Here is a 21,711-nt window from a genome sequence, read left to right as displayed (position 1 = left end):
CGCTGACACAGCTGTCAGAACTGCTGAAGCCAGCTCTTCATCCTTCAGTGTGTGTAATTATTTAAATCTGTTTTGTTATTGGAGGAGTCAGAACTGCCTGCAGGGGTTGTGGCTCCCCCTTGTTACTTTGATCTCATGACAAAAATGTTTTTTTCATGCCCAGATGTTTCTTCAGAGACGTCAGGTAAAATGACTGTAGAGGTGATTTGCTTTGGGGTGGATCTGGAAGCTACACTCTTTCCCTCATCCTGTATTACATCACCATCCTTCTTCTCTTTTTTATTACTGATGTGTTCACTGTTCCCCACATACACCTTAGCAAACTAATATAATAATATGGCAACTGCAATAGCAGTTGCTGTACTGATGTAGGAATTTAAATATTTGGAAATTTCAAAATGCTTTTAAAAGGCACACCACTAATTTAAAGATCACTTTCCTCTCGTAAGTCTCCCATGTTATTAATTACCTTACTGGCTTGCTGGTGTCCCTCTTTAAATAAGAAAACAGAATGTTTGATCGTTGATTTTCATGATTTTTTTTTTCTTAAATTGGAGCAAAAAAATGTATTAAATAAACACACATCTTGTGTAAAAGTTAAACTTGATATACTGCTAAGGTGCTTCTGGGTGGTTTTCTGTGTCTATGGTTTTGACTTACTCTGTAATGCTGCTTTTGTGTGAGTCTAATGTCTTTCAGCTCCAACAGAGGAAAATGTCCAAGATAACTTCCCTCCTGCCTATTTTAATTTATTTCCTTGTCATCTGTCTTTACTTGTCTCTTTGTGCAGGAAAGCTGTGAACAGCTGATGCCGGAAGGAGACTGGAAGGTATGTGTGTGAGTGCTGGTGTTTTCGTCAGGTGGAGATTGAGCCTCCTCTCTGTCTTACCTTTTCTTACCATCATGTCTCTTTTGTGTTCACGATGTCTCCTTTCTGTTTGCCATCTTTTAAATATAAGAAAGATGATAATACAGAAAGTGCTTTCGAAAGGCAGTTTTACCTCTGTGATACTGAAATAACGCGACAAAAGATCTGAAATATTTAAAGATGCAATGAAAAAAAATCCATTGAAATAATTCTGTTGTGATTTTGTGTAATTGTTTGTTTGAACATCTAGGCCAAGGAATGACTGATATCCTTATCAGCCAGTGAACAACATCAACATGTAAAACTTTTCATCTTCTTAATAATAAGCTCACAGTTAAGTTTGATAAGCAGCTAGCCATCTGATCTGCTATACAGCATAGGAAAATCAGGTTTTACCTTACTCTGTATGGCTTCCAGTTCTTGGCCCAGACCCTGAGGGACAACCTGACATACTATTGTGCCAATCACGCAAAGCAAAGACCTTACATGACTCTCAGCTCAATGAATGGGCAGTTATTACTGTCGGACATGAATGGTGTCAAACTTGCCTCCAGGAGACAATAGATTGTTGTTTGGCTTGTATAAATTTGACATCCTGGCTGGCTTCAAGCTACCAAAGGAGCTGGGTATGTTGCTTCATGTGAGGCTTGTCTTACAGATTCTGCAGAACTGAACATGTAAGGTGAAGAAATGGGCTTGATGGCCTTACCTCTGGAATGCAGGTTCTTTGAGTGAAAAATCTACAGAGGTTGCTTCAGGCCCTTTACTTTTTCTACATTTTGCTCAGTTGTGGCCCCATGCTAAAATCATTTAAAACATTTTTTCCATCATCACTGTAGACTGAACAGCCCTTACTAAGAGTCTGGCACAGCATCTTGGGTGCGATGCAACCCAAACTTTTCCTGTCGTTCTTCTCTTCAGGGCCATCTCTGGCTCTGTTCGGTTGGAGGCGACCATCACTGCAGGTCTGTGGGTCTGTTGGTTCAAGTCAGGGCTCTTGCTGGGCCACTCAAAGCGTTGTCCTTATGTAGCTCTTGTGTTGGTCATGGTCCGTACTGATTGAACTACCTTCACCTCAGTGAAACACTCCCTCACCTTGATGGTGCCGACCTCATGTGTCACCATAGGAATGTTATTTGTGCAGTTGGTAGGCAGTGCTTGTTATTGTGCAAACATAACTCTTACAACTGAGATGGAAGATTTAAATGTTTCATCAGATCAGAGAATGTTCTTCTTCAAGTGGAGAGTTCTTTAGGTGCAGAAAAGTCTTTGGTCTGGGCACTCTTTGTTACAATCTGCACCTGTCTCTCATCCCAGGTTCAATATTTTTCCATTCACCTGCTCCTGCCTCACTCTGCCTGCCAAGCCACACCTCCTCTCACCTGTCGTCACTCACCTGATCACACACCTGTAGCTCATCCCCTGCAATCAACCCCAGCATATATTCACCAGCTCCACACTCACTCCTGGACAGATTTTTGTTTGCTAAGCGAAACTTTCCAGCGTTTTTCTTCCTGATTTCCCAGTACCAACCCTGTCTGTTCTTGACTCACCTGTTTTCTCTACCTCCCACTAAATCATCCCAGACTTCTGTCCCTGACCACAACTTCTGCCTTTGCCTGCCTGCTATATTCTGAATAAATCTGAGACTTCTCAACCAATCCTGCATCTCTATCTACTGCATCTGGGTGCATACCACACCATTACAGTACAATCTGGCCAGACATGGATCCAGCAGAACCATCTCATCACAGAACTGGTTTGAGAGGATTGAGAGCATGCTTATTAGGGGTGTGCCAAAAAAATCCATTCATATAAGAATCGCGATTCTCATTTACTACGACTCAGAATCGATTTAAAATGTCCCAAAATGGATTAAAAAAAAAAAAAAATCCTCAGGCTGTCTGTCTCAACTTTGTCCACGGGTCCTCCTGACGTCACCACACAGCCAGTTCCAGAAGATATGCATACGCAGTAAGCACCAAAACAAGGAGTAAACTACAACAATGGAGGACAGACAGATTCAACCGGCCCCATCTACGATTTTAGGATTTGTAATATCACACCTGTCCTTGTTGAAAGCAAAGAGTTGGCTTTTACCGAATGCCTGGGAAGACTGAGACTGACATTGGAAACAGCACGTTCCTTTATTTAAATTTAAAAGGCAGCATGTTTAACAGCAATATTTTCTTCAGAGTGGCGCACTCTGCGACACTTTTCTGCATGGTCTGCCTGACTACATTAAGGACAAGCTTGTTTCCTACGCTCAACCCTGCACATTTGACAGACATTGAGCTCAGCACCCGGTTGGACCTCCATATCTATGCCAGGAGAAGAGAGAGGAGGCAGAACGCAGCCCATATGAACTCAGCTCATCACCGAAGTTCCCTACCTGCAACAGGAGCAGGCATAGCAGACAAGGAGAATGCTCTCCTTGTCTGCTATGCCTGCTCCTGTTGAGCCGGAACCTATGTAGTTGGGTCGAACTACATAGGGGTCGAAGGGTCCGACACCACTGGAGGAGCGAGAGTGGTGTCGGATGGGGAACCTTTGCATGTACTGTGGTCACGCCGGACATTTCGTCTTCTGCTGCCCGGTCAAAGGGCAGAGCTCACCAGTTAACGAGGAGGTACTGGTGCGTCCCGTGGCAGTATCCTCCCCCCCGCATCTCCTCTGCTTTTGAGTTGCTTCAAGGTGCCACTATTTTCACCAAACTTGACCTCCGTAATACCTACCACCTTGTCTGCATCAGGGATGGGACATGTGGAAGTGTCACAGTTGTGTTTGCAGGGGTGAGGACCCAAATGCAGGAGCAGGCGGAAGCTGGTGGTGAATGTTTTAATGAAAACTGAAGACTTGGAACAGACATAAATATACAAACTAACAGAACTCAATACACTAGAAAAATACGAAAGCCTAGCAGGGCTCTCCAGAATACAAAGATTACAGACTCCAGAAAACAGGACAAAACAAAACAGAGGATCAGACCAGGACTAGACAGAAACCAAGACTTAAATATAAACTGAACTAAACGAGACAACAAGGAGCAGGTCTGGAGACAGGGGCAGGCAGGGAGCAGATTGGTTGTGCAGGCACAAGAGGGAATCAACAACAAGACACAGGTAAAGCACATTAGGGCAGTGAAGGCAATGGACAGGTGGGAACTTCACAGGATGAGGGAAGAGACAAGGACTTCAAAATAAAACAGGAAGTGACAACCAAAATCAAACTGAGTCTAAAACAGACACTAACTGACACTAACAGAGAACTGACTGACCCTGACTGGAACACTGCCTTCCAAACTCCTACCGGATATTGTGAGTATATGGTGATGCCATTTGGCCTCACCAATGCCCCAGCAGTTTTCCAGGACTTGCTCCATGATATCCTTCGAGACATGATTAACAAGAATGCCTTTGTCTGTCTAGACAATATCCTCATCTTCTCCACTTCCCTAAAGGATCACATCCACCATGCTCAGACTGTCCTATAGCGTCTCTTGGAGAATTTCCATGTCCAGTCTGTATCCTTCCTGAGTTATATCATGGCCCAGGGTCACCTTGAAATGGATCCTGCTAAGGTCAGGGCAGTGATGTCTTGGCCTATACCAGAAACCTGTAAACAGTTGCAGCATTTTCTGGGCTTTAACAACTTTTATAGACGCTTCATCCGGAACTATAGCTCAATTGCTGCTCCTCTCACTGCCCTGACGTCCTCCAACACTCCCAGTCTGCCAGTGCTGCCTTTCAGATCCCGAGGGATCGCTTCAGCTCTGCACCCATTCTCCAAGTCCCCGACTCAGAGCGTTGTTGTGGAAGTGGATGCATCTGATGTTGGAGTTTGGGCTGTCCTGTCCCAGCGAGCAGCCAGTGACCAGAACTACATCCATGCGCCTTTTTCTCTCAGTGCCTCTTACCAGCCAAGAGAAATTATGATATTTGCAACGGGGAACTTCTGGCTGTGAAGCTCTGGAGGAGTTGCAGCACTGGCTGGAGGGAACCAAGGAACCTGATGGACCGACCACAAGAACCTGGAGTACATCCAAACTGCTAAAAGACTCAACTCTAACGGCACAGTGGGTCCTCTTCTTTGCCAGGTTCAGCTTCACCCTGTCCAACAGACCTGGCTCCTACAATGTCAAACCTGATGTCCTTTCCCATCAGTTCCAGAAGGAGGGTGAAGTTATCAGCGCGTCAGATACCATCCTCCCATCTCCATGTGTTGTGTCATCTCTGACCTGGGAGATAGAAGAGAGGGTAAAAGCTTCCACAGAGGGTCAGCCGGGTCCTAGTGCATGCTCTACAGATCATCTGTATGTGCCTGTAATCCTGAGGCCAGATTTACTCCAGTGGGCCCATGCTTCGAAGCTGTCCTGCCACCCAGGGATAAAGAGAGCAAAGGATGTGGTCCAGCAATGTTTCTGGTGGCCCACATGAGAGGATGACACCTGGGAGTACATCAGTGCCTACCCAACCTGCAACCAGAACAAGTCTTCTCACCAAGTTCCATCCGGTCTTTTACAGCATCACCCTATGCTGCATTGTCCCTGGTCCCACGTATCCGTGGACTTCGTCACAAGTCTTCCACCATCAGAAGAGAACAGTCATCCTGACCATCGTGGACCACTTCTCTAAGATGGCTCACTTCGTGCCCCTGTCTAAGCTCCCTTCAGCAAAAGAGATTGTGCAGTTGCTCCTCAACCATGTCTTCCACCTCCACGGCATTCCTATGGATGTGGTCTCAGATGGAGGGCCTCAATTCTCCCTGAAGTTCTGGTGCATGGTGTCCCAGAACCTATCCTCTTGGTCTCCTGATGGTTTCCTGATCTCCTGGTGGTCTCAAAGCCTCAAGAGTTTGTGCAGTGGCCATGAGATCTGGTCTAGGCCTCATAGTTTTGACAGCACTTGCTAACAGTTAAAGACGGCATCTGAACTGAGGAATAGGCTACGAAACATACACTAGGCTTCAAGGTAAGAATAGACAAATTAAAACCTGTCATGATATCAGTTCAAATTTCCCCTCTGTTTATCACTCTGTGTCAAATGAGATGTAAGTTTAACCCAGGCAGAGTGAATGAAGGAAAAAAGGCCGAAATGACAAAGAGAGAGAGTTGGAAAGCAAAGCATGTTGCTTCAAGCTGAGCCAGCAGTACACTGAGTTTCTGCACAGGAAGGCCGGGAGGATGGACAGAGAAAAGAGGGGATAGAGGGAAAGAAAAGGGGGAGAGATAGGGTTAGAGGCAGGACAAAGGGTTGGGCTGCTGCATAACAAAGAAAGCAAGGAGGGGGAGGCTGTGTGTGAGTTATTCATAGTGCGTGTGCACTGTAGTCAGCATGATTGTCACTGAGACACCATTTCAGTAATGTTAATATGCACGTCCACTTCACAAGCTTCCATAAATATTCCTTTGTGAAGATTTATTATTAAATTAGAGAAATTTCCTAAGCGATTTCTAAGGTGGCTTATCAATGGTGAATTATCCTGATGCTAATTGAGGGCAACACTATTGATGAAGAAATCTTGGTAATTGCTGTATCTAAGGCTACAGCAATCAGGTGCATGGCAGTGCTACTAGGTCACACTTTACATATTGGTTATACTGGAAAATGTATCTGTCAGTGTAACCCCATGCCTCTTGGTTGAGTTTCAAAGTCTGGCAGCTGGTGTCTGTGCAGTATGTAGACACACAATGTAAAATGTGAGGATGTGATATTATGAAGACAAGGTTACATTTTGAATTTTTGTTGATTCACACAAAAATCTCTTTTGAGCTGACATCAAACAATGGTAAGATTTAACCTCATTTAGACAAATTTATAAATAGCAACAGTTTTGTTTTTGCCGAAAGCCGATAACAACTACATTGATGACAGCCAGAATGAGTACAGAGCAGTGGCTGTGATGAGAGAGGCAGTGAGAGAGAGCGAGAGACAGAAAGAGAGCAAGTGTGATTACAGACTCAAGACTGATGTGCCATCTGACCAATCCTGAAGGGGAGGTGTGGCTGTGAACCAGTCGTCTGGAGCATGCCCCACCCCTATCTCTGGTGACTATGAAGTGGAAGAGGAAGGGAGGAGGGCCGCAGCTCTGAGCCTGACAGTCTGGGTGGGAGTTGTGTTGAGCATACAAAGACACTGCGGCAGCCAGCATCATCTGGAATCCAACTCTGCATCTGACAGCAAGTGCTCACCAGGATCTATTCCCATAATATATGAGAGCTCGCCTTCCTGTCTGCACCCTCATCTTTGTCCTTCTCTTGATTGCTGAGAAAACTGTTTCTGTGGCGCCATGCCTGAGTGCTGGGATGGGGTGAGTGGGTAACGTACTCTGCAGTGTTTCTGAGAGATCTGTTCATATTGTGTGTCTGAGTCATTGTGTTTGGGCCCATGTGAATGATGCCAGAATAAATGACTTGATAAGTGCTGGCATGTTCTGTGTTGAGAATGCATCAAATGGATCCCTCTTTGATTTTGGCCCACTGACACAGTTCAGCTCACTAATGCTGCACAGATGCTGTGCAGAGCATCAATGCACTGCTCTCTGCGGATGTGTGTGTGTGTGTGTGAGCGTGTAGAGATGTTAATCCTTCTGCAGTATCATCCATTCTGGCAGCCTTAATTAAACTGGTGACAGTGTTTGTGTGAAGAAAGGAGATCAGAAAGTAGAGGTAGATTATTTGAGTGGAATAGCTTTTTTTTTTTTTTTTGAGAGGGGTGGTGTTGTTCATTATTGTGTGACACAGCCAAAATATTTTCTTAAAATACATTAAGGAAATTCAGAGATATTTCTAATTTTCAACGACGAAATTTCACTGTTTCGGGGGATGCTGTAAATTCCTTCCTCACCCACTTGGGAGTCTGAAGGTCATCAGGAGCTTGTATGTTTGGGTAAAGACTCGTCATGTTTACCCGTCCAGTCACTAAAGACACACTCTGAAGAGGGCCCCTGATGCAGTAATTACCTCAAATTAGAAGGCTGTTTGACGATAACACTGATGTTGATGCTGAAATAAAAGAGACATAATCTCCCTGGATTGACACAGAAACTGCTGTCTGCAGGACTGTCTGCTGCTGCTGGGATTATGCAGGATTTTGGCAGCTGGGTGAACACACAGTGTTTGTTTGTGCACTGTGAGGGCAGTCAAGATTACATGCCTGTGCATCCTGAATCTCTCCTGAGTTTAAATCAAACTGCAGTTTATCTGTCTGAAGGTATAATAATCCCGATATGTGTGTATGTGTGTGTTCTGTCTGTCTACATTACACAGTTAATGGCAATACAAATCTCATTCCTCCATTTTGATTTTGTCTGACTCTAACTAGCGAATGCTGACAAAATGTGGGTCATAACAACAGTGGGTTGGATTCACTGCAAGCCAACCGTATGCGAGCCAGTGCGATCTGTTAGAGAACTTTCATCTCAAGCCAAACATGATGATGATGATGATGGCAAATCACAGACAATATTTGCATGTAAAATTTTAAAAACCACATTTAAAAATGTGTTTTTTCTACAATAAGAGTGGAAGAAATTCCCTGCGAGCTACAAGCCCCCAACAAAGGCGATGGATCATTGTTTTTGTTTGTTTGTTTGTATGTTTTCTTTTTAATGGCTGTAGAAGAGACATAGACAGAGGAAGCAAGGCCAGATAGAGATCTGTTACAAGTGCTCCACAGTGTGTGGTTAACAATCTATAGTCAAACAAACTGTAATTTACCTGGGAACATCTTCCTTCGTGCTGTATTCCCATTTCATAAAACCCCAATCTACACTAGAAAATACAGACACTGATTTTCTCATTTGTCATAACAGAATCCATTCTTGATGGATAACATTTTTCTCTGCGCCTTAGCCCTCCCTTGAGCCGTTCATGAGAGTGACAGAAATCATTTATATCATAATTAAATGAATTCAAACCATGCCTCCCTTACACGATTCTTTGTTTCTTAATTTTGATTTAGGAATTTACATTCTATTAAATCCATGTTCATTAATGGATCAAGATATTGTGTGTCTCCTCCTGACACCAGTTTCCTCTGGGAATGTTCAGGTGCAAAATAAACTCACAAAAACACATGACTTTGTGTGAACCACCAGGTGTTTGTGCGTTTAACAGGAACACGATGTTGAGACCCCTTTTGGGATGTTGCACGTAGTTATCCGCGGGGCTCCCAAAGGGAACAAGCCTGCCATCCTCACCTACCACGATGTGGGACTGAACCGTAAGTATTCATGAAGAATGTGTGTGTGTGTCTGTTTCTACACTTATCAGAGGTGATAATTGGCCATCCCTGTCACATCAGAACTTCCTGCCTTCGCTCTGCTCGGGCACATGATGCATTTACACATGCAGCAACACTTCTCTCATTTCATCATCTACAACAGGAGGTCTATGTCACCAATGTCACCTACAAATAATTCCAAGAAACATGGGCGAAAAATAAGATTTTTCAAAGTTTTGGAACTAGAGCAGAGAGTTGCGTGTTTGTTTGTTTTTTTATAGATATTAATATGCAGTCACATCTGTTTAAAATTGTATGATTTTAGTGAGATAGTAGATATGGAACACTAAAATCATCTGCTGTTCTGTCATTCTTGGCATGAAATCCAAGTCTACACTCAAGATATTCCAATTTATACAATTAAGCAAAGGCTGTCATGTTAAACAATATAAGTAGCGTATCAAGCAGGCAAAAGGAAACATCTTCATTTTTATGCCCTTCACATATAGTTAATTGCATCTTGACAGCATTGTGAATAATATTGTGTAAATATGAAAGTGTAAAATTAGCATATCAAGTTAACTTCACCTACAGCCTATGACTTTTCACTTGACATGACAAAACACTTTGTAGGGCTGCCATTGATTCACAATATTGGCTAGCACTGCCCCTTTGGGTGATTTGTCACTTTAATCAGGTGCACCATCTCTACAACATGCGCTACAGCTGCAGTCAACACACTGAGTCAGACAGTAGCCTATATATTCCCAATCCTGCACCTCAGCCAAGCAAACAGCTGTTGGCTCCAGCTATATAGGCACGCTGCATGAGGCTGGCAGAGGTCTCAGCTAACTCTCCATAAGAGGGTCAATGAGCCTATTACCCATAACGTCAAACTGAGTTTGTCTCTTAGTGTGATGAATTATGACAAAACAGGGGAGAGGAGGAGAGGAAGAAGAAAATCTGAGCAAGTGTAAATGGCGCAGATGAAATGTAGGTCAGAAAAACATCCCCATCCTGCGGAGGAAGGCGGGGCGGAGCCAGCAGCAATGCAACACTGCCTCCCTGGGAGGGGGGACTGAGGATGGCAGGGGTTTTGATCACAACGTGCCATGGACCAGATCCACAGCGATGCTGGCTGCTGATGTAGCTGTACTTATCTGACTCTTGGTTCCTGCCCTGCTCCTGTTTTCAAAACATGCTGTTAAGATGAAGAATGTAATGATGCATAAATCTATGTTCATTTTCCACATTTCTCATATGACTTAAGAAAAATATTTCGCTCATCTACAACAATATGATAGGTAATCTCTTTACTGTTTTGCTTTGTTTTTTGGCCAAAAAACCTAACTAGTGTTACTGTGAAACACATACTTGGATACTCGACAGCGCTGGTGAGGAGTCCTAGAAGTTTTTCTTGTCAGGGACCCAGGGATACATTTGTACGCATATATTATAGGAATATATAAATGAGAAATATATAAAGATACATAAATATGAAAATAAACACAACAATTCAAGACAAATACACTCACCTTTGGAGAATGCAACCAACATTTCTTTGGTTTTAATGAAGAGTACCTTAACTTGCATTTTCTATTCTCACATTAAATATAAAAAGACTTCTATTCAGGCTAAATGAGCAGTGGTTAAAGCTGCCACTAATGTTTGTATTTAAAAAAGGTAGTGCAAACATTTGACAATTGCAGCTTCAATTTCATGACTCTACAAATAAAAAATAGGAACTGGTCCACATGACCACTTAGCTGAGCATTCACTCTATCAGCAGCAATACTGAATTTCTCCCTGCTAGAACCATGAGGCCAAGTTGAAAGCTGAAAATATATATTTCTCATGCTCCACTACCTCATGGCATTTTTAGTCAAAGGCACCTATTCCTTTGTTTATCTGTGAGATAAAATGAATCGCAATAAGCAGACGGCACAAAGATCTGTCAGTGCCTGCCTTTGAAACACAGCAAGAGAACGAGAGAAAAGAATGAAAAGATTAAAAAATGGAAGACAAAATGGCGAGAAAGATTAGAAAGGCATGACAGAAGGAGAAAAGAAGTCAAATAATAGGAGCTGTTGCAGATGTAGAAAATAGTAACAGATGGAGGCATCTATCACTATGGTTGACTGACTGAGATTGAGACTGCAGAGGAAAGGGGAGCATGAGAACAAAGGATAATAGATGCAGAGAAGATAGAGTGAAAGAGAAGTGCAAAGGGAGAAGTAGGTCATGGTGTGAATGATGCAGGCTGACGCTGCTGATGTCCGATGATTCAGCACAGAGAGGCTCCTCATCTATGTCCTTCAGTAGCAATGCGACATAAAGTGAATGACATCTAGTATTCATGCAGCTGTGGAAAAGACAATTGATACGTTTAATGTGGTGACATTTATTGGTTCAGGAAGTGGAGCTTAAAATTCAGAGAGAAATCTTTGGGGAATCAAGAGAGCAAGAATGGAGGAGAGTGATTTAACTTTAGTTATTAGTCAATTATTTAAAGAATTTAAAAAACGTTATTCCTTTCGCGGATGACTGTTTCAATTATTTCAATTGCTAACCCAAACAAAAAATCTGATCAAAAGGAAAAATGCTGAACAGTGTAAATGCTTGGTGTGTCTCTGATGTATCTTCGTTGGCACAGATGGTCACCTTTAATCCTGTCTCTGAGTGTGGTGCAGGTTTATTGTGTTCACGGCTCCACCCTGTCCTCTCTTTACCCCTCCCTTTGCACTCTGCCCCGTCCTCCTCGTACCTGATGCTCCCTCTTTTTATTTTGCTCCCTCTGTCTCTCTTTAAGACAAATTGTGCTTCAACACGTTCTTCAATTATGAGGATATGCAGGAGATCACCAAGCACTTTGTGGTTTGCCATGTTGATGCCCCGGGACAGCAGATTGGAGCTTCTCAGTTGCCTCAGGGGTACTTGAATGCACACACACACGCACAAACACACACACACACACACACACACACACACACACACACATTAAATAAAGACTGCTGATGAGGTTTTTTATTTAAAAGATTGACTGTCAGCAGCATTTCCCTCCAGGGATTAATAAAGTATTTCTGATTGTGATTCTGAATGGAATATGAATACATATGAAAAATTGAGGACCTTGAGGTCTGAAGGAGTTGTACCCTTTCTTTCCGTAGGTATCAGTACCCCACCATGGACCAACTGGCTGGGATGCTGCCCACTGTGGTGCAACACTTTGGGTTGGTGCTCTGCGCTGTGCTTTCCGATTACATCTTTCACATTCACACATTCCACATTCACACGTTCATCCAGTGCTTCAGTAACAGCCATTTGCAGGGACATCGTGTGCTCTTTCTGTCTGTCAGATCTCTCCCTTCTGTGTTACATCCAAAATCTGCATTTGCTCATTTCTGTTATTTATTCCATCACTTTTGGATAGTTTTGTTGTTTTGATGTTCAGCTGAATTACAGAAAACTCCTATGCAAAATAACACAAAGCCAATCAAAATTTGACACATAAAACTGTTAAACTGATCTTGGTTCCCACTAAATTTAACACATTAAAGCTGATGTGACTCAACTGGTCTTTTAGCCCAAGCAGGTTTTATAGAAATAAAGGAAAACTGAAAGAACTTCTTAAAATTTGAAACAGTACCAGCCACAGCACATCACTCTGCACAAACATGAATTTCAATGTCTGCTGCAATTAATCACTCTCTCTAACATGGCATAGAGACAACAGAAAGTCTCAACACACTGTATCAATGCAGTTCACCCATCAGATCTGAATACACAGCCTCTAATTGATTGGCACTCTTTTTAGATTCAAGAGCATTGTTGGGATTGGAGTTGGAGCTGGAGCTTACATCCTGGCCAAGTTTGCTGTAAGTTAACTCCTAAATATCCTTCTGTGAACTGCACTGTTGCTGACTATGAGCATCAAGTTGGAATTAGAAACATAGAGATTTAATGTGTATTTCTGTGTCTGCTACTCTCAGCTTATCGCTCCTGAACTGGTAGAAGGTTTGGTTCTGCTCAACATTGACCCCAATGGCAAAGGATGGATTGACTGGGCTGCCACCAAGGTGCATGCTCTTTCCTGTATTCTCCTGTTTCATATTCAATTTTCCTACAATAATAACTTTCCTACCTTTTCCCCCAGTTGTCAGGTCTTACCAGCAATCTGCCAGATACTGTGCTGCCACATCTTTTCAGCCAGGTATGCTCATCAGACAGGAATTATAGGACAAACTAATCTTTTTGCAGAACTTACACTATTTATATCTATATTTGGAACTACAACTGCTTTATGTTTATCCTCTCATCATTCATTCATTTATCTTCTACTGCTTATCTCTTTGTGGGTCATGGAGGGTGCTGTAGCCAATCCCAGCTCACATTGGGCGAGGGCTGGGTACACCCCGGACAGGTCACCAGTCCATCACAGGACCAACACACAGAGACAGAGAGGAACATTCACTCACACTTGGTGGTGACATTTTGAGTCACCAATTAACCTAAATATGCATGGACGGTGGGAGGAAACCCACATATGCAAACTGTACATAGAAAGGCCCAGGAACCGAACCCACAACCTTCTTATTGCGGGGCAACAGTACTAACCTCTATGCTGCTGTGCTGCCTATCTCCTCATCAAAACATAGTAAATCTGTCTTCGCTTTACAACTTTTAATTCACATTTGTGTGCATGTGTCTGTGCATGCAGGAGGAGCTGATGAACAACACAGAGCTGGTGCAGAGCTATCGGCAACAGATCAACAACACTGTTAATCAGTTTAACCTTCATCTTTTCTGGAACATGTACAACAGGTAGGGAGATGCAAAACACACACACTCACAGCTCTCTCTTGCTTTCTCTCTCTCACCCACATGCACACCATTTATGATGTCTCTACTTTTGCAGTCGCAGGGACCTGGAAATGAACCGTAGTGGGACTGTGCTCAACGCCAAGACCCTGAAGTGAGTTTACAGACATGATACAGAACTTAAACCAGCTGATTTCAGCAGGACTATGTCTTTCAGAGGTTAATCATTTTCAAAAACAAAAACAAAAGTAAGGTTGCAGAGTGAGGGTTGACTATTTTGGCATCTTTCCCAATAAAAATGTTTACGTGACATCAGCATGAAACTCTCGCCTTTTGTTGGAGAGTAAATATATGATTGTTTAACAAAAAGGCAAATGTACAAAGTAGTGCAAAATAACATTTCCACAACATAAGTTACATCATAGCAGGAAACAAACAGTGTTATGTGTCATCAGATAATCAGTGACTAGGACCAGTGCAGTGTTGAGAAAACAGGAAAAGCAACCTGCAGCTTGAATCAACATTTTTTTTTATTGTGGGTGACTTGATAGAGATTATTAGCTGTAGATTCAATGATAAGCATACAAGAATACTCTACCTGCCAAAGCTTTTAATTGAAGTATTAGTCAGAACATAAACTGACTCCAGCTACCTACCTCTCTCTCTCTCTCTCTCTCTGATATGCACTTCTGATATTCTAATCATTTTGTTTTTAATATATTTGCTATGTTATATGAATACTGGCCTCAAAATTAGAAAGGAAAACATTATCTTGGCCTGTGGGAAGTGAAACTAGGCATTTCTGGCTGTTTTCAACAAATTGACCAATATATTCAACATAGAAAAATAATCCAGGCATACAAATGGTGAAGTTTCATAAACTTTGTAAAGTTATTTAATCTTTTATCCACTGGTAAATATTTAACAGAGCTGCTGTTTTCCTGCAGATGTCCTGTGATGCTGGTTGTTGGAGACAATGCTCCTGCTGAGGAAGGAGTAGTAAGTCTATCATCTCTCTTTGTGTTTCTTTAGCTGTCTGCGATCTTAAGATATCAGCCAATGGTGAGGTTGACCTGAGACGTCAGATCAGTCTCAAACTTCAACATACAGATTTCATAAATGCACATTCAGAAATTTGTATGCTCTGTGAATTTATATTACAAGTGTGCCTCAGAATTAGATTTGTCAGTCCAAAATACAACAACAAAACAAAGCATGTGCATTCGTGAAAAGCCCGCAAGAGTTCATTGATCATGGGACTGTTCTGACTCCATAGTTCACTCAAACTCAACTTCCTTCAAAAGTGCTTTGGTCCCTGTATTAGTCTGTGTGAAGCTCTGAATGGTATATTCCCTCTCTTGGCATTCGGATTGTGACTATTGTGTCCTAATTCAGGAAAACAGAACCACGTCAGTCAGCAGAGGTTTCACCTGGTTCACTCTCACTTTTTCTACCCACAGGGACTCCCATCTGTGTGCGTGATGCATGCCCTTGACAGATATGGCCAGTATTTGTGTGCGCACACACTCCCCAGGGCCAGATGGCCACACTCTTTCCCTGCTATTTTTCTATCTTAAAGTGGCCCAGAAATGAACCTTTCTGCACCAGTTAATCTTCTGCATGTTAAAACTTAATTTAGGCCGGTCAAACAGATGAAACAGAACAAAGGTAGAGAGGGAAGTTAGGGGAAGATGTTGTTATAAAGCTTGTAGAGATTGTATTGGATGTGACAGATGAAGGTCATGTAGACTTCATATCCACGATATGAGGCAGGCTACTGTGGTTGCTTCTACATACTGTACATGTCCCATCTTTTTGTCATCTGTCATTCATACGTTCAGACATTCATGTATTTTAAGACTTTGGACACATGCCTCTGTTGCTAAATGTGAAATTTGATTTTTAATGTCAAGGTTTAAAGGCAAAATGCAGCAGAGTTAAAACATGTTCCAATGCACTTATGCACAAATGTGGATGGTCAAGCACTGTTTATATTGTAGCGTCTGGCAGGGCATGTGGAAAGGATGGATGAAGCATGAATCAGTCAACCATTTATTGCAGGAACAGTAATGGTTATTGTCGGCCAAAACAACAAAGCAGGGATTACCGTACGACAACTGTGCATTAAGCTGTCCCTCAAGCTTGTTCACACCCACACACACACGCACACACGGCCCTTGTCCCCCACACACTTGCACCCCACCCCCCTCCCTACTCAATCAACCACAAACCTGTCGTTATTTCACAGATCATTTGAACATGTACAACATTATAACGGGAACATTACTAGAGGGTTGCTATATGTTAAAGTTCACATCTGTCTGTTGTGTGCGTGTGTTCTCACTGAAGCTGTGCACTCAGCTGCTGGAGTGAGTCATCTCTGCAGCTCACTGCAGTATCTGGGTCACTTATATGCCCGCAGAAAAATACAGTGTGTCAGTATGGTACAAGTCTGAACCCAAACGCACGACTTGCAAGACAAAGTAGAAAAGTAATAAATGTTTATTTACAAAGTTCAACTCAACATCACTCTTTGTGGGGAAACTAACTGGTAGAAAATGAATAGCATAAGTAGCACCAAAAGACACATGCTTGGAAATTACTACAGAATTAGAAACAAAAGGTGCAAGACACTGCTTGGAGAAAACTAGACAAGGTATCAACACAAACACAAGGTTTGACACAAAAGATCAAAGTAGCAACATAACGCAGAAAACTAGAGAAGGCAAAGGCCGTGGACTTAACTGTGAGATAGCTTAGCTCTACACAGGGACTTTGTTTACACAAGATAATGGGGAACAGGTGAACACAATAAGGGCAGATGAAGACAATCAGACTGGCACAAGAGGAAGAGCAGGGAAAGGGAAGCACAGGGAGAGTAGGAATTTCAACACGAAATTAAATAAAACACGAAAATGCAGAGACAACACTGACACAAGACTGAGTTTCAGGACATGACACAGTGTCCACATAAAAGTTTGGATTATGATGTCTTTTGTTGCTGATGCTTTTCTTTTTTTTTGTCTTATTCAATTCAACTTGCTGTTTTTGTATTCAAGGTTGAGTGCAACTCCAAACTGGATCCCACTAACACCACCTTCCTAAAGGTACCCACAGCTACCGCACATTTACAGAAATACCAACATAAATGAGAAGTGCATAGATGTCCAATACAGCAATCGTGGATTACTGAAAACAAGTGATTTGTGAAGTCCATGAAAAAAGATTTTCAAAGTAATCATTGTCAATTTGGATCATGAAGTAAAATGAAAGTTAAAAAAAAGTCACACTGACCAAAGAAAGAGACTATGATCCCAGTAACCTGAAATCACTGTGACACCATGCCGAGGAAAAGAGATTGTTTACTTTCCAGCAGTCCCCAACCTTTTTTGCGCCACAGATCGGCCTTTAAGGTGTGGCGGATAAAAACAACAAATTAAATAGATTTTCTAAATATAATATTAAACAGGAATCCACTGTGTGCTCGTATGCAACTTTATTAGCTGTGTCCTCGTAAAAACATGAGCATGGGCCAACAACATGAGTAGCATCCTCTCTGCCTCCTAACACTCTCTGGTCACTATGGCAACATTTAAATATGCCTTCAAAATAAGATACACCACAAAAACTGTGGAGCCCCTAAAGTCCCAAAAGGTGGTATCATGTGTGCACAAGTTAATATTATGTTCCCTCAAGACAATAACTTGTGCGCAAGATAAAAAAAAATACCACTTTTTTGGACTTTAGGGACTCCGTAAAAACCAAATATAAAGTGTATAAGTTATTTATTCTTTCTGTGCGGCCCAGTACCAAGTGACCCACAGACCAGCCTGGGGGTTGGAGACCACTGATCTAATTAGTAGAGGAGACGCCAGGCAGTCTCAACACTCTATACTGAAATTAAACACCAAAAAAAAGGTAAAAGAGGAGTAAAAAGGTAAATAAATATGTTCACAATTCAAATTGCATTAAATTATGACTATATTCATAAGAAAGGTCATACCCTGGTTGAAGGAAAATTAATTAGAACTCTCTAAAGCATGGTGATTAATCTCAGTATTGGTAAGTTTAGAGTAGTGGGGAGAGGAGTGATGTGCTACATCATGTATGTAATAAAATAGAACTATTTTACAACTGGTGAATGTTAGAAAAAGTCATTCAAATGTGAGCCATAATGAACATAAAAAATCACCAATGATGAGCACACATGGACTTTGCTCCTGTAGAGTTTCCCCAACACAATTTAAGAAGAATTTGAGTAGTAAAAATGAAAAAGCGTTGCCAGTGGTAGAAGAACAGAAACCCGTGGAGGGAGAAGCTATGTAGCTGCTGACTGGGTTTAGTTTATAGCTGCTCTCTTCTCTTGTGGCAGATGGCTGACTCTGGTGGACTCCCCCAGCTCACACAGGTAACACATCATAAAGCAACGTTACACAGTCAACATGCTGCCATTAGCACAACTGGGAATAAAAACTCCAGACAGACTGTTCATTATCAATCCAGGTTTTACATTTTCTGTTCCAAAATCAGTGAAACCAAATATTCTAATATTTGATTTGCAGCCTGGCAAGCTGACTGAAGCCTTCAAGTATTTCCTGCAAGGAATGGGCTACAGTAAGTATTACTATAATACTATAACAAGTATTATTTTGTGAGCGTTTCTCAAATTAGTTCCCAGAAAACAGCAGCAAGATGATTGCTGATACATTTGAGTATATTGTGATGTCATGTGGTCCATGCATAGGGATATGAGTTGTGTTAATCTTGCCCTCTATCTCCTTGCCCTATTTTCTCAGTCGCTTATGTGAAGGATCGGAGGTTGAGTGGAGGGCCAGGTATTTCCTCCTCCCAGTTCACCTCTGACCTTTTACCGCTGCCCCGTTCAATACCATTGGCATTTTGAAATTTATGTTAACTTCATTTTATTAATACACTATCTTGAGCTGTTATGAAATTTTTTGGTTTGCTGTTTTGTTCTTAAAATTTTTATGTTTTGCTTTGTTTCGTTTTGTTTTCAATTTCAAAGGCATTAAACCTCATCTTTGTTCAGACAGTTTTTCAACTGTCATGGAGAAATGACTGCCCCCCCTCCCTCACCATCCCATTGCACCTCCAATACTGCTCTTTGCATGGCCTTCAGCTGGCTTTGAGCACGTTTATAAAAAATGACCATCAACATTAAGGAATATTTCGGTATTTGAAGGATAATTATCAGCAGAATACGAAATCTAAACAAATCAGAACATAATATACAAAAACTGTGTTGAGAGCTTAAAAGTGCTGAGAACGTATAAAGAAACTGCTCAGCCTAAATCAAATTAACACAGCACAGACTGTGAAACACTGACAGGAGACATTTGTTATAGATATATTATATCTGGTATATCTTGGCCCTGAACTTGTGGCTGTTGTTGCAGATCATACAAAGAATGTTAATTGGCACAGGCCTTGACATATTTATTGGCAGGAATTAGTCGGGCTGATAATGATGCTCTTAGAGCTGGAGCCAGCATTTTTGTGGTGAGGTTCCAAGTGGAAATTGTTTTATGAACTTAAGTCATTCTAATTAAATAAGTCTGACAAATAAAATAAGAAATAAAATAGTATCAAATCGTGCAGATTGAAATCAAAAAGTGCACAGCTAAGTTCCTAATTTAGGCCTGAAAAGTGGGATATTACTTACTTGCCTTGATCACACCTAACCAAACAGATCTGAAAGGAGGATGGGCCAAAGATACAACTCTAAATGAATGCTTGAATCAAGATCAATTAAAAACTAATTTATTTATATACAATAGTGCCAAATCATAACAGAGTTACATCAAGGCACATCACATATTGCCTAGGTCTTTATCGAGTTATTAAGGAAATGTTGCTCAGTTTTCTGCTGGAGGTGTAAACAGGTAACTGTTTGCTAACTTTTGCAGCTTTAAAAGCAAATTCTTGTAACAGTTTTGGTTATATCTTGCTTTGCTGCATCAGTTGTGTTTTTGCCAACCAATAATAATAATAATCATTCCTTTTGTGTTAATATTAATGAATCATAAGTACTGTTTTCTTGCATGAATCCTACTGATTTTTATTAATTATTGTAATTTTGGTAAGACTCAAATATAACACATCAAGAATTGAGATTAATTCACAGAGTTTCAGGGTTCCTTCTTGACTATGGAAACAGAAACTAACCATAAATCAACTCAAGGCCATTTGTTAATTTGCACAAAAAAATGTGCCTAATATTAGCACATCATTGTTAATTCCACAATTTTTACATTATATACCACAGACCAACTGACAATTTTAGAATGAAGAATCTGAGCCCTGAAATTCTCTCGCATGGTGCTGACAATGTGTCTTTGTGTGGACACATTAACTCAACAGCTTGAAGCTGTTGTCAGCGTTTCACATCAGCACTACGAAGTGATATTGCTTAGTTCTCCACATTAGCATGTATTTCCCACATCTCCCCAACATTAAGTGATCTCACAGTTCCTTTACAAAATGTAATGTTGAATTATTGTTCTATTTCACTCTCCTCCTCCTACCAGTGCCCTCCGCTAGCATGACCCGTCTGGCTCGCTCCAGGACGGCTTCCCTGACCAGCGCCAGCTCCATGGAAGGGTCCCGTTCTCGGGCCTGTACCAACTCCGACAGCACTGAGGGAGTAGGCACAGTCACCCACACCATGGAAGTGTCCTGCTGAGGAGCCACAGTAGGAGGGATCGAGGGTGGAGGGATGGCAAGCAATATAGAAAGTGATGATGATGATAAAGAGATGGAAAATACAGTATGATGAAGATTGTATTTCAAAATTGAAGGACTGAAAGTGTGAGACATGATTGAGAGTAAACATAACAGTAATAGCACTAATGGCTCATAAAGAAGGTGAAGATAACTCTCTCTGCCTGCCATCTTTGCCACCCTCAAAGTAAAATCCACACATGTTGCCACTAAAACACCCCAGCCACACCTTTTAAATGTCCAATTCATGTTTCCCAATCAATTTGTTCTTGCGGTGTTACTCTTGTGTTTACTTAGTGTTTACTCATCCTTTACCTGCATCTGTTTTTAAAAACACATCTCACCACCCCAACAAAAAAAACCTACAAGGTAACCCTCATTATCAACAATCCACACAGCAATGGTCGTAAAGAGCTCCTGTTGATACTGTGACATGAGAAGGTGAAAGTGCAGGATATGAGAGTTAGTGGCCAGTTGGCCAGTTGTTAGTGGCCTCTATAAAAAAAAAAAAGAAGTTATTTCAGTATTTTACCAGGAATACGCTTTTTTGTGTGAGGATCTCTCTCTCTGCTTAGTTCTCTCCACAAGTGAAACATCAGGATTATACTGAATGGAATGGAATGGAAAGGAGTGAAATGGAATCAGTGAGCTGGACCAAATTTTAACAGACAGCAGCACACATGTGACCATGGCTCAGTGCACTGGGAGCACTTAGAAGAAATTTACAAGATTTTTAGTCTTGAAGAATAGCTAGAACATGATGTTGTGAGAGCTTACATCAAACATGTAAACTTGCAAAAACTTAAATGAAATAAAACAAATGGTATCATCAGCATACACGTATTTTAGATGCACTTCCAAACAACAACACTGTGGTATTTCTGCTAGACCCAGGTGCACTTCCGAGCTAGAGGTGAGCTTGTTGTTTGTTGAAGGACATATAAAATCGTCACAGAAGTTTTTACAGTTTGGGTTAGGGTTGCAAGAGCTTGAGTCTGTGCACGGGCTCATTCACAGATTGTTATATGCAAAATATCTGAGACACAGTCTGAGGCTGAACAG

General features: G+C 41.6%; 1 protein-coding gene across 4 annotated transcripts in view; it reads left to right on the top strand.

The window, feature by feature from the left end:
- Positions 1-21,090, top strand: part of ndrg4 (NDRG family member 4) — a 39,824-nt gene extending 18,734 nt beyond the window's left edge. Inside the window, exons 3-17 of one of the 4 annotated variants that reach the window (XM_029522050.1) lie at positions 791-829; positions 8,985-9,090; positions 11,900-12,020; positions 12,258-12,320; positions 12,905-12,965; positions 13,080-13,166; positions 13,244-13,300; positions 13,808-13,911; positions 14,006-14,062; positions 14,856-14,907; positions 16,968-17,015; positions 18,281-18,316; positions 18,471-18,522; positions 18,705-18,743; positions 20,457-21,090. In XM_029522050.1, the coding sequence (XP_029377910.1) occupies positions 791-829; positions 8,985-9,090; positions 11,900-12,020; positions 12,258-12,320; positions 12,905-12,965; positions 13,080-13,166; positions 13,244-13,300; positions 13,808-13,911; positions 14,006-14,062; positions 14,856-14,907; positions 16,968-17,015; positions 18,281-18,316; positions 18,471-18,522; positions 18,705-18,743; positions 20,457-20,611 (1,077 nt within the window). In that variant the 3' untranslated portion in view covers positions 20,612-21,090. Of the gene's footprint in view, positions 1-790; positions 830-7,156; positions 7,178-8,984; positions 9,091-11,899; positions 12,021-12,257; positions 12,321-12,904; positions 12,966-13,079; positions 13,167-13,243; positions 13,301-13,807; positions 13,912-14,005; positions 14,063-14,855; positions 14,908-16,967; positions 17,016-18,280; positions 18,317-18,470; positions 18,523-18,704; positions 18,744-20,456 lie in introns of those variants that run through there. The other 3 variants (XM_029522052.1, XM_029522051.1, XM_029522053.1) reach the window with 3 other exon arrangements.
- The last annotated feature ends 621 nt before the right edge of the window (positions 21,091-21,711 follow it).

The sequence above is a fragment of the Echeneis naucrates genome, chromosome 16 (genome assembly GCF_900963305.1).
Source record: "Echeneis naucrates chromosome 16, fEcheNa1.1, whole genome shotgun sequence".
NCBI classification, from domain to species: domain Eukaryota; kingdom Metazoa; phylum Chordata; class Actinopteri; order Carangiformes; family Echeneidae; genus Echeneis; species Echeneis naucrates.
Note: the sequence above shows the minus strand (reverse complement) of the source record. Positions and strands in the feature narration are given on the sequence as shown.